The sequence below is a fragment of the Mauremys mutica genome, chromosome 5, assembly GCF_020497125.1.
Source record: "Mauremys mutica isolate MM-2020 ecotype Southern chromosome 5, ASM2049712v1, whole genome shotgun sequence".
Classification (NCBI taxonomy): domain Eukaryota; kingdom Metazoa; phylum Chordata; order Testudines; family Geoemydidae; genus Mauremys; species Mauremys mutica.
In genome coordinates this window covers 124,592,139-124,605,800 of record NC_059076.1, presented here as the reverse complement: position 1 = coordinate 124,605,800, position 13,662 = coordinate 124,592,139, and the positions used below count along the sequence as shown (strand labels likewise).

Here is a 13,662-nt window from a genome sequence, read left to right as displayed (position 1 = left end):
TTGGAGCTGGGCAAATAACTGAATTGTCTGTTCTCTGACAGTTCAGGTGGGAGGGCAGGAAATCAAAACAAGCTCTCAGTTCAGGTTGAACCAAATCCAAACTTTTTCAGAATTTTCAGTGAATCAAAAAAGTTAGAAAAATTTTGTTTTGGGTCGAACTAAACATTTTGGGTATTTTTAATAAAAGGGAAGGAAATGAAGGGTTAGATTCACAGTTAGAGGAGAGGGAAGTGGTGCTCTCCTGAAAATCTTTAGCCCAGTGGTTAGAGCACCTCCCCGGAATGTGGGAAACTCAGGTTCAAATCCCCGCTCTGTCTGATTCGGAGCATGGACTTGAACCGGGTCTTCCCCATCCCAGATGAGTGCCCTACCATACAGGCTATTCTGGGGTGGGTCTCTCAGCCTCTCCTGCTGAAGCTGTGACACTTTATATGAAATACTGTAATAGCCTTTGGGCCAGAGACAGAATGACTTGATAGGCCAGTAGTTAGGATTCAAGTCCCTGCTCCAGAGTAGAGATTCAGACCTGGGGCTCCCACATCCCAGGTGAGTGCCCTAAGCATTGGGCTAATGGTTATAAGAGGGACACATTTACTGGTTTTAGTGTGTGAATCTAGCCTGGAAAAAAAATCAAAATGAGACATTTCAGAAATGTCAAAATGCTTCCTTTTGACATTTCTGGAGTTTTTTCTTTTATCCACTGCAACAGAAACAATTCACCAAAGTCAACACAAATTCACAAAATGTTTCAGTCGACCCAAATCTGCATTTTTTGGCTAAGAAAGTTTCGGCTGAACAATTTCACACACCTCTAGTCTGCAAAGAGCAGCTTGCCAGATAGGGGCCAGAGACTGGTTTGCAGTGTCAGACATGCAATGTTAACGGAAGAATGGAGACATTAAACAATGTTTTCATTTGAAACATCATCCCGTTTGGACCCACCACCTTCTTTGGTACATGTATCCCCTTCACCATGGCAAAGTACATTGTACACAACTCTCTTTATTGACATAAAAACATCATCAAATATTGATTAGTTTCAACAGATGCAGTAGGGATATTTATAAACCTAAGTTTTGCTTTCATTTTCCCTCCTTTTTATCAGCTCCTAAATTAACAGGCCAAGCAGGCTACTTCACAGGACTTCCATTTCCTGTTCTGCCAGTAAATTTAACTGTGACCCAATAGACAGGCATTGAGCACTAAAATTTTACTCTGCGTATTAATTTACTTCTGATCTTTTCATGAGCACAGAACACAGATTGGGCCTGATTGTCTGCTGCTTTGTGCAGTCTTTCACACTCGTGTAATGGTACAATGGGCGTTTTACACCCACTATTCACAGTGATAAGAGACTTCACAAAGTACAAGGCAATGGAGAATCAGGCCTGTCTAGTTGTTACATGTACTGGCGGTGTGATGTGGGCCACTGTCCACAAGAGGGTCAGTTCAGGCTACTGGTTTTGCCCCTTATCTAAACACAAAAATGTATAGGCTTCTCTCTCTTAAGTCGGCATCACAAACAGGAAACGAAACAAAACAAGAAAGCTCCAATTATCTGAAAGCTACCCTGAATTCCTATTAACAAATCACTTTCTGCAACCAAGTAATCTTCTGAACTTCATTGACTTTCTGCTTCTGTGAAATATTCCCTCTGAACAAATTGCAGACATCTGTAATACATCCATTTCATTACACTCACTGTATTCGATGGAAAGACATTTGAAAGTTTAACCTCCAAGACACAACTCTACTAAATCTGGATTTTTTTTTCTAGCCTGATTTTATTCCAACTGCATATTAGCAAGAATTTTTATGAGCTCCGCTATATTGCTTTTAGGAACTACAGTTATTATTCTATCAAGAGGAGACATTTGCTGCTCTGCAACCAAATACTGTCTAGTTATCACCATTACAAGAAGAGCTGACCTGGGTTTACCTTCCCTCCCCCAGAAAAATCAATTACAAACGTGTGCTATTCTCAAATCATTCATTCAGATTGGAAAACAAAAATCCAATTTCATCTACTAGGGGATTTTCGTCATAATCATCTGAGGGGCACACTTCCAAATCTCAGGAGAGAACGCTATAGCAACAAAGAAGTTTTACATAAAAATACCCTTTCAAATCTGTTTTGTGTAAAGGGGGAGCACACACACTCATTATAGATAGATAGATAGATAGATAGATATAGCCTGACTCAAGCGCAAGAAACTGCACATCATAAAAGGAAATTTATAGATCAATTCATCATAAATACATTTAATATATATTATACAAAGATGGGGCAAAAATGGCATCAAGCAGCATTTTCTACCACCTTCACAGTAACATGAAAATATTTTCTCTATCAACATAAAATTAAAAATTGCCAAGTAATATTTAAAAAAAAACATCAGCAAACAAAAAATGTAAAAAATTATGAACTCTTTCAATGGATTGTCTAATTATAGTCATCTGGTAATGGCCACAGCTACGGCTGAAGAAACACTTTCCCCCCATATGCATGTGTCCCCCCAGTTGCCTGTAACTTTTTTGGGGTGTAGGGAGAGGAAATTTTTCATACTTGTTCTCAGTCCAAAGGCTAATTTATTTTTTTAAGTTTGGTACAATTATGTGCCCCATTTTTGAGTTATCCATGCACGAAAGAGATGCTTTTCAGGCTTTAAAAACAATTGTTTGTGTGCTTTTATTTGTGTTCAAATGACACATGCAAAGGTTAGTTTTCAAACCTGCTGAGACTTCTGGAAAAAACAGGATTTAGAAATAACCAAGTTACTGAAAAATAACATTCTGCAATATTGCACTATGCAATTCCCTCTCCCTCCTCCCGCCCGTCCCTAGGATCCTCCGAACTCTGGCCAGTTGTCTACTTCTCTTAATCCCTGAATTGCTTATAAAGATTTGATTGCATGATCAAATTGAACATTACATTCACATTCTATGCACTTTGAGGCTGTGACCCGACATCCAAATAACCATTAAATTAGCTCCCAATCAGGGGTGCTGGAACAATTTTATAGTGGGAGTGCTGCGAGTCATTGAACCAAACTATAAAGCCTGCATATTATAGAAATCACTTCAATCCAGGGGGTGCAGCAGACCCCCAGCACCCCTAGTTCCAGCACCTGTGCTCCCAATACGAATAAGAGCAGTGGTGCGATTTGAATTTGGGATCATAAGCTCATAGCCTGAGATGCAGTTTTGTTTCAAATTTAAGTAACAGGTAAAAACAGGCATGTTGTAGGCAAGCACAATGCAGGACTGCCCACACAGCTCTGCCAATGTGCCTTATCACAACATCCTGCTATTTCCAGCCAGAGGTCTGTGTTATAGAGAGATTGTCAGGTGTGCTCAGCGGCAGGTTGTTGTTGTTGTTGTTTTCCTTAGGAGGTGGACAAATATCCATGGTGAACTAAACATGAAAACTGAATTTGTGGCCCTACTTCTCCAGAGGTGTTTCCCTACCCCACTGTGAATGAGCCCTTGCTTGTCTATAAACAATAAAGCTGGCAGGAAAATAATAAAAAGATCATTATGCATTTTTTTAAAAAGCATTTGTGTGCACACAAGAATCAGAGTGAGAAAAAATTGTGAGAAATATCTGACTGACAATGGTATTGTGTGCTCTGGCTTTGATAAATAATGCTACCAAACCTATAACAAAAAAAAAATCTTTCAATTCTGCTGAAATAGATAGATTACATATCTTGTGCTAAAAATTCCTAAAAGCAGCTTACAGTTCAAACAAATGACTATTTTGCTGTGGACAGTGAGAAAACCAAGAAAGGAAATGATGGAATAATGCTTCCACAAGTAATACGGATTTCTGTCTCTTGCATACAAGAAATAAGGATCAGAACAAGTCCTAAGAATTCTCTTTAAATTAACTGCCTTTGTACAATATGGTTATTTTATGGAAAAATTCACAGAGATGCATGATTTACAGAGATGAAAACTGTCTCCGAATCTAGGTACCTCTGTGATTCCTGATCACTCCCCTATAAAATGAACTGATCTTGTATCTTCATACACCAATTTAACTATTACCCCCCCCCCTCCCGAATTTATATCCCCAGAAGTATCGGCGCTGTTTGGAGTAAGGGACGGGGAGGGAAGGATTTACACCCCCTATTCTCTCAGTTGTGTTCAAGCGCATTGCCCTGCAGGGGTTACTGCAAACATAGCTCATTGTGATCTTGTATTTTTCTAAGAGAGATGCTTGATTTTGGTTTAGTTAATATTTTCAAAATTTAATATTCACGACTGGTCTGTTTTCTGCTTTCCCATTTCACCAGTGTAAATCCAGAGTAATCCCATTGACTGCACTGGGGTCGTGCAGGATTTACGCTGGAGTCATTGAGATCAAAGAACTGGCCTGATCAGACTAACTTTCCTCTCATTTGGAAAATAAGTCATGGGCAAGTTTTGTTCATTTTAGGCTATTCCGCAGGGCTCATCATAAATAATTTTTTTAAAGGAGTCATTTTGTAAAGAGCAGAGCACCAATATTTTGGAGCAGGGGGGAACCATCGAGGTATATTTGTGTCTGTGTGTGTGTGTAAGAACGTAAAATGCAAGAAAAGAAGGAATTCCTACGGAAAGAGGCGGCGCTGTCTCTTTAAGACAGCCTTCTGCACGTAGACAGTGCACTCTGAGCACTGCCTGGTCAGCCAAACAAAGCTGCAGGGAGTCTGCGCAGAAAACCGAGCTAAGGGTGATCATAGAACAGGTAGTGGCTGCAAGAAAAAAACAAACAAACAAACAAAAAGGCAGCTGGTAATAATAATGTAACCATGCATTGTAATTCACTGCATGCAGAGGGACTCGCTCGTGCAGGCGATGCACAGACCAGAGCAAAGGTGCAGCAGACCCTCCGGAAAGGTCAAGTTCACTCGAAAGACTTTAAAATACATACATAAATCCAAGTTCAATATGAGATACATTCTCCCTCCTTTCCCCATCTTCCCCACCCTCCCCCCCATTAAGATCCCGGCGTTACACTGCAACGGGGGGGTGCATTTGATCTCATAGCAATAAAGAGATTGTAAATAAGGACTGGGAGGGAATTGGTGTCATGCAAGGGAAGTCAGGATTCTGATTATTATTTTAAAAATACATAGGAAATCAAAGCGCCCACAGCCGTTAACAAACCAGGGGAAGAAGCGTGAGTGCAGATGGTTTAGAAAGGCAGTGAGTGCTAAGGCGATGGTGTACGCGTGGCAGTGTTTATATGAGAGATCAAAACAGAGCCAAGCCCATACAGGGGAAAAATGGCGACTACTGGGAACTAAGACACGGGATTAGTTATTATTTTTATACATATATGCGCTGCACATAAAGCTAGACAGAGAGAAAAAGTTGCCAATTCACTGTGGAAAAAGACGGTACATCCATTACCTGTTATTCTGGGATTTTCTGGCCAGCGTGCCTGCCTTTGTTTTCTTTCTGGAATAGTCACTATCGAAGGGTAACACTGATGCATAGCCATGTTCTGCTTCTAGGGACAAAGTCAGCATTAGTGGCAATATATTTTTCCATGCATTTTTTCCTCCTTTGCAGGAACGCTAGGGTAAAAAACAAAAAATTTTGGTTGATTTGTCTGGCTTTTACTCCGGAATTTTTAAAAGAAAGACAACAAAACAAAAAGTGCCAAAATAGGAGGATCATCCGAGTAAATAGTAAAATAAGTAAATAAATAATTGGCTGGATCATGCACATCTTGAAACATTGTGACAAGGGCGAAGGGAAAACGGCAATACAATTACAAACGGCAACACGAGCAACAATGTAACCTATACCGAATGCTGCAACATACATACAATCCAAACAGACTCGAGCCAGGGCTCGTTTGTTTAAAGATTTTGCAAGAAAATAGCCTTTGTCCCCCTCCTCCCCCCGTCTCTGCAATGCATCTGACAAAACCATGTTTAAATCCCATGGCACCTTTGCAGGTGAAGGAAATATGGACTCAGAGAAAAGGGCGTCCGAATACCCACGCAACAAAGAGAGTGAAATGTTTAGAAGCGCCTGCTAGTCATTTCTCTGAATACCTCTGTCTCTTCTTTCCAAATACTCAGCTGCTTCCAGAAGAATTAACAGAGAGTTCAGCTCCATTTTTATGTGTGCTCTTGGAGTTACCCTCAAACTCTGTGTCTGCCTTTCAAACAGCTGAGGAAAGCAATGAGCATTAAAACTGCACTGAGTTCACAGGCTGGGGACTTCCAAGTCCCCTATATAAACCACCTCTCTCAACCTACATTTGACACACAGGCGACTGGCATAGCCAATCATGGACAGCATTTCTAGGTAGAGGCGGGATTAAGTCCTCAAGTAGAGCCAATCAGAGCAGACAAGCGCCCTCTGGTTAGGAGACAGAATGTTGACAGATCTGAATCTTCTCCCTGATAGGTCAGTCACTACAGTAACAATTTAGAAGCCGAAGCTTAGCAACAGCACGTGGTGGCCCAGCCCCCAGCCTCACTGAGTGGCCGGCCTTATGCATTTTAAGCAGTCAGCAGCTGTTGATTGGAGATGAGGAGGCTATGCAAATAGGCAGGGGGAAACTAGCCAATAGTTTTGGAGAGGTGTGTCTTGTCGCAAGCAAGTGAAAGGGGAGGGGCTCAGGCAAGTGAAGGAGGAGGGGCCCATCCACCCATGGTGCTGGTGGAATTATTGTGTTGCTGTGAGGAAGAGAAGTCTGGGCTGCAGCTCAGTTAGGGACTGGAGATAAATGCTAGGCTGTTAGAATAGCAGCCCTACGGTCCTTTCTCTCCTTCCCTAGCTGCAGTCAGATGCATGAGCTATGAAACTGCTAAATAAAACGAATGCATCCACCATTCACGGATTGTTATATAGAGAGTGCCTTGCATGACAAAGAATGGTAAAGTACCTCAACTATATAGTATAGATATATAGCACCGCCAAAAGCAGCTGCCTCTGGATGGTAGGGCTGCAGCAAGTAAAGCAAATACATTCGGCACAGGAAATTTTGCTTTTAAGATACCAGGGTAAACTTCCTGCTCTTACAACAAAGGGCTGTAGGATCTTGAAGGCAAAAATGTTCCAGTTTTGGTGCTTCGATTTTTGGGTGACCATCTTGAAATATTTTGGACTTGATTTTCTTAGGGGCTGGGTTCTCACAACTTAGGGTGACCAGATGTCTTGATATTATTGGGACCATCCCGATATTAGGGTATTTGTCTTATATGGGACCTTATTAACCTCCCACACACACACAACCCCCCACCCTCCCCAGCATAGGTCACTATTACTCTCTCTCCTATCCTACTATTTTATCCTACTATACTTGCTATCAGGTCACCCTATCACAACTCCAGCTGAAAATAATGGGAGCTGTGGGGTTTTAGCACCTTTGAAAAATCAGGCATAAGCTATCTTAAAGTTTAGAACCCAAAATGAGTGACCTCTGAATATACTGGCTTTAAGCGTTCTCACAGAGAACATACAAACAGTTTTTAAAGTCTTGCCCCAAAGACCCACACAGTCACTCTACCCCAGAAAGATCCGAACCAGACCTGATGGGATGTGAATTTATGAGTCCAGGGAGTCCCAATTTTAAACACGACAGCCTTTTAATGCACCTATATGTGAAAACTGGGCCCACTGTTTTTCAGAGCTGATGCTTATTCCACTAAATCCAACAGGCTTTGTTTTCTTGGTGATGCTTTATCCAAACTCTTCAGGTAATAAACTATTTTTATAGCATCTTTCTTCCCAATGGGCTTTACAGATTTAATAACAGATGCAGCAGTAAATAATAATTGATATAAATATAATAAGCAAATATATTTTCAGAATTCTGTTTTACAGTTATACACAATACACATATTTGTAGCCATCCCCTGGCTGGACGGCTGTTGCTGTCATAGGGGTGTTGCTAAAAGGAAAGTAAAAACACATCCCGCAGCAAGCAAAAGCAGAGCACTGGCAACAGCACATGCGGAAGTTTTATGCTGTGCTTATAGCATTCTGTACATACCTAGTTTACCAAAAAAGAAACCAATATTGTGGCGCTGTTTACGGGAAAACATGACTTTGCAATTCATTTACGCAATTGATGCTCCATCCTGCTTCTGCTTAGGATGATAGAAGGTATTGCACTGTGTGGTTTAGGCATGTATGTATGTTTTATGCATTGCAACCAGATGGGCCTCCTACATGTAGGACAGCAGGAGGCAAATGCCCTCAACTTGTTTACTTGCTTCCTGCCATCTCCCTGTAAAGGCTAGGGTGGGTCAGGAGATTTTAACACATTTTCTTTCCCAGTCTGACTACAACAGTATTCTCCCTCTCTCCCCACAATCCTTTGAGGAAGATAGGAACTGCAGTACTTGACCAGTGATCCAGTTTGTGCAATATTCTGTCTGACAGTGGCCAATACCAGCTGCTTTAGAGGAAGGTGCAAGAAACCCCGCAGAAGGCAGCTGGAGAATAACCTGCCCATATGGAAAATTTCTTCCTAAGCCAAGAGCATTTTAGGATGCACAGAAAAACATAGATAATTTTGGTTTGAGATCTAAATATTGCAGCAAATGTTTTCAGTCTAGTTCTTTACTGAAGGAATTAAGGAATATGCATCTGAAAAGAAACCTGCCATGGATAGACTAGGGCATAGTTACCTACTGTTTCTGTCCATTTTTGGATCTGAAAATGGTATCTCACTAGAATTGTTACCTGTTACTTAACATGAAGGAGCACAAGGTGGAAAAATGCTTCATTAATAAACATTTAATTAGTGGAACTTTCCTTCTCTTATCTTCAGGTGGGCCCTGATCCTGCACTGAGAACCCTGTAGGCACAGCCTTGTGCTGAAGGGTACCCTGGGATCGGTGCAGAATCGCAAATGTTAGTGGGACTCCATATAGGGAAATGGCTCTGTCCAGAGACCCTTTGATGTCATTTAGGCTCTACTCAGGTGCAGGGGTCTGCCTGCATAGCTCTCAGTGCAGAATTGGGGCCATAAACAAATATACTATATTTCATTTCCCCCTCACTTCCAGTTTACCTTCAGCTAGAGCTCTAGTGATACCTACATTTCAAGATTTTAATATTGTATTGTACATCTCCTGCTAACCATCAGTGAGATAGACCAGGAAGAATTTAAAATTGTGTGCAGAAATATTATATGTAAAAAACCCCAACAAGATCTCACAGTAGATAATATGTCAACGAGATGAATTGGAATGAAAGAGATAATGCACCTGGCTGTCTAGAATCTGTATAAAGACTGTATTTTGCAAAATGTGACTCCATACAGTAACCAGAGGCTAAAAAAATTGCAGTGCTGCACAAATATGCACTGACATTTTAAAAAAGAGCAAAACATGCACAGCTCAAAATCTTCTCTAACCTGAATTAGAAAAACACCTAAAGGCCACCAGGAATGTAGTCACAGCTATCTGCCAACTTGCTGCATGCCACCCGCATATCCAGTTGCCTTTTCTTATCTGGATATGCTGTGCACAGGAGCAACCTTACATACCAATCTAGACTGGTTATGAAGGTGCTCAGAGCCTCCCTTCTGATGTCCATACTATTTGCACTAATACAGTTTAGTTTGTGCTTTTAGCCCAGAATGCTGGTGGCAGCTGCACAGCTGCTGTTGCTTGAAAAGTGGTGATTCATTTACTTTAACCAAGAGCAGGACATATTAACAAAAATCAGGCCATGATCTGACTTGGTCACTTCTTTAGTCAAATAAGGCCAAATTCTGCATTTGTTGAATAGCACTTACATGAGTAGTCTCATTGACTTCAGTGGAACTACATGAATGAGTAAGAGCTATTCAGCATAAGTAAGGGTTGCAGAATCTGATCCATCTTGTTTACCCCATGGCAAAAGAAGCTCATCAGTGCAGCAAAAAGAGATGCCAAATAAATTGTAGCCTGCCTATTTTTATCTAAAAGGAACAAAGCCAGTCAGATAAATTGAGGTGTTAAACCTCATCTCTTTCCAGGATTCATTTAGGCTAAAAGTCCAGAGACACTAGGCCCAATTCTTCACTGTGGTGTCACCAGATACACCAGTGCAAAATAGCTGTAAAACGTTCCTGAAACGGGAAGATTGAATTTGACAGCCATTCTATACGGATGTAAGTGGTGACACAACATGACAGGCAGCCCTATAATTCTGATTTGATAGCATTTTACACCTGCTTTGAACAGGTGTAAATAATTCCACCAGGCACCATGCAGCCGAGAATTTGGCCTATAGACTGGTGGGAACATAGAATTGCTCCAAGACTTTCCACTTACTGCCTGACCTGTCCAAATACTGCTGCAGTTGAGATCAGGGGCCTGTCACAAAATCAGGTTGCCTGCTGGCTAGGAATGGCTCTTTGCTATGAACCCAGTCCTTCTCCCATTGAAGCTGAGAATTTTGCCATTGACTTAATAGGGAGCAGGATTAGGCCCTAGTTGAAGCTACTTTGTGTTTAAGGCTCTGCATTGCAACTGGAAATACACATGCACAGGCCTGTATTTTCCATACTATGTGACAGGAGGCAAAATTCCCTTTACCCCCTACATATGTATAGTGCATGTAATGAAAAGAATGGACAGTCCCAGTCATGCGTCCCTTATGCGATGGCAATCCTATGTTCTGATCTGCAGCAACAGAGATACACTCCAGGCAATAGCTAGGAACGCTCAGAGCCTCTTTGCCAGCCTCTTTCCTATCTATTAGCACGCTCCTGCTTGTTCATGGCTAGGACTGTTAGGCACTATGATAATACATAATACTACTAATAATGAGAAAAAGCGAGATAGTCTGACTCTTTGTAAGTAGTTTATGATGTACTTACATTTCTGAGTAAAGAACAATCAGGATAAATATAATATTACACCTCCTGCCACTGTACGTGTGCAAGAGTTTATTGTTGAAGTTAGTTGTTTTAAGATAATTGAGCACTTTTCAATGTTTGTGTTCTTCCTCCGCAGGGCCCACTATTCCACATCTAAAAACTTGCTGATTAGTACATAGGGAGGAGTAGACCTATTGAAGTCAACTAGACTATTTACATGAATAAGTGTAAATAGTGTAGGTAAGGGTTATAAAATAAGAGCTAGCATGATGATAAACACAGCTGATTCCATCCAGGGCTAAACTACCTGTGTCAACTGCATTCAGCATATAAGGGTGACACACACAGTCCCAGGAAATGCAGAATATATGGGTTTGCTTAAGCAAGTTATGAGTGTGTGTGTGCATGTACATATGGAAGTCATGTTGATGATGTGTGGAATAAAGATTTAATCAGCATGATTTTGATATGGACACATTACTCGTGATTGATGCAGCCATGAATGGTCAGGTCATCCCACATGAGTGCTGATAAATCCTTTAACCACATATATAGTTTTGTAAGGTGCATGACAATGATACAAATGTTATAGGTCTGATTCTTCCCTTACCTACACCAGTGAGAATCAGTAGTTGTGCCACTGAAGTCAGTGGAGATGCTTAGGTGTAAAATGAATATAAGTGAGAGGAGAATTAGACCCAATGACTTTAAAGACTTACGCATGTACTGAAAAATAAACTTGTGCCTAAAGTTTGGTCCCTACATAGAAGTTGAAAATGGAAAAGAGCTATGATTCGATGCACTGGCAGCAGGAATAGACAAGCGCTTAACAAGCAGCTGGTCTATAGTGATAAAGGGTAGCTATCATTTCATGGTATGGTTTAAACAACTTTTTACTTGGAAGCAGAAAGTAGAGTTTATGCCCATAAGAGCTGGTGAGAGCCACACTCCAACACATGCCCTGGCTGCCTCTTTTCTATTGAGTATGATTCATAGTCTTCTTAATAGTATTTAAAGTCTTAAATAACATAGCCCCATTCTTCTCAAGGGGACTTCGGTTGCCTTATGTCCTGATATAGCATTTGCGATAGTATGGTTGGTACTATTGACAATCCTGAGTTATGACCTTTGAAGGACCCTAGAGGCGAGGTCTTTAACTCTGGAACTCTTCCATTAACAATTCACCATCTGCATCCTTTTATACTCAGTCCTTGCCCACGTTTCAGGATTTGTCACACTGTAGCTATTTGTTATTTATCTATTTTTGTTTTTTTCTTTCCCTGGTATTTCCCTATGTCAGCACCTGAGCCTCACTCTGACTTGGGGCAGTCACTCTGGGTTTTTCGGTTTAATGTGTTGTGAGGCTTAATTCTCTAATGAAGCAATACAGTTCTCTTTCTACGTAGGAAGAGGGGTCTCCACACAGTGATAGAAGGATAGTTTTCTCCCTGCATGTGGCCATGGATGTCTTAAACTCTATTTCATATTTCACTTATGGTACAAATCGTTACCTTTGTTTTACAGATGGGGAAACCAAGACACAGAGACATTAAGAAAGCCAACAATTTCAGCAATGGCCATTGATTCTAAGTGCCAAATCTGAGACATGCTTGGTCTGATTTTCAGAGGTGCTGAGCACCCACAGCTCCCAGTGAGTTCACTGCCTCAAATAATCAGGCCCAAGGTGTCTCAGGTTTGGCAATCCCAAATTAGTGGTCACTTTAAAAAGCATAGGCCTCTGTGGCTTGCGGGGGAAGTGGGGACATTGTTGGGTGAGTCAGACAGGCCCAGGATTTGGAGTCAAGAGGCGAGTTCTAATCCTCATTATGGTGCTCTTATTCAAGTCAATGGAAAAACTCCCATTAATGTTCATGATGCAGGATCTAGTCCTATGTGCCTGAGACAACACACATGGGGGTCAGTGGGAACCTGTGCATCTGACAGCGAGGCTAGCTTATTGCATGAACTTGGGCTGCTCTTCCACTGACTTGATGCTTAGCCTGCTCAAGTCATGCGCACTTCTCTAGTCTGTGTGTTCCCCCTCTCTATAATAGGAATGACAATATTTACCTCCCTCACAGGGCTGATGGGGGGATAACATAATTAATGTCTGTAAAATGCTTTTGATAATTTTACACTTGAAAAATAAACCTGAACACTTTAGTACTTAAAATATTTAACTGAGTTCCAGAGCCCTGTTTTCACTCATTGTTGTCTTAGAGAAGGTTTAGAATTGTTACTAGTAATAATATCTACCTCTTATTTAGTGCTTTTCAGCAGTAGACCTGAGAGCACTTTACACCAGAGGCCAGTATCATTACCCCATTTTATAGATGGGGAACTGAGGCACAGAGACTTGCCCAAGTTCAAACAGCAGGCCAGTAGCAGAGCCAGAACTAGAACCCAGGTTTCCTGAGCCCCCACCAGTGCTCTGTCTACTAAGTCACACTATTACAAGTTTCAGAGTGGTAGCCGTGTTAGTCTGTATCAGAAAAAACAACAAGGAGTCCTTGTGGCACCTCAGAGACTAACAAATTTATTTGGGCATAAGCTTTCGTGGGCTAGAACCCACTTCATCAGATGCCTTGAAGATGCATCTGATGAAGTGGGTTCTAGCCCACAAAAGCTTATGCCCAGATAAATTTGTTAGTCTCTGAGGTGCCACAAGGACTCCTTGTTGTTATTACAGGAATGTGTGTTATGGCAGACTGGGCCTGATTCTCTGTTACTCTATGCCTCCCTTCCCCTTAGACTACTCTAGCATTGAAAAGGGACTTAAATCATACTTACACCCACTTTAAGGCCCCTCTAAAAGTATAATGTAATGCTTCTTTACG

General features: G+C 41.3%; 1 protein-coding gene across 2 annotated transcripts in view; it reads right to left on the bottom strand.

Annotated features, from left to right (window-relative positions):
• The window catches only part of MXD4 (MAX dimerization protein 4), a 46,478-nt gene extending 40,186 nt beyond the window's left edge, over positions 1-6,292 (bottom strand). The window contains exons 1-2 of one of the 2 annotated variants that reach the window (XM_045017378.1): positions 6,054-6,292; positions 5,401-5,497 (exon numbers count right to left, since the gene is read on the bottom strand). In XM_045017378.1, the coding sequence (XP_044873313.1) occupies positions 5,401-5,497; positions 6,054-6,117 (161 nt within the window). In that variant the 5' untranslated portion in view covers positions 6,118-6,292. Of the gene's footprint in view, positions 1-5,400; positions 5,501-6,053 lie in introns of both variants that reach the window. The other variant, XM_045017377.1, reaches the window with a different exon arrangement.
• Positions 6,293-13,662: the final 7,370 nt, after the last annotated feature.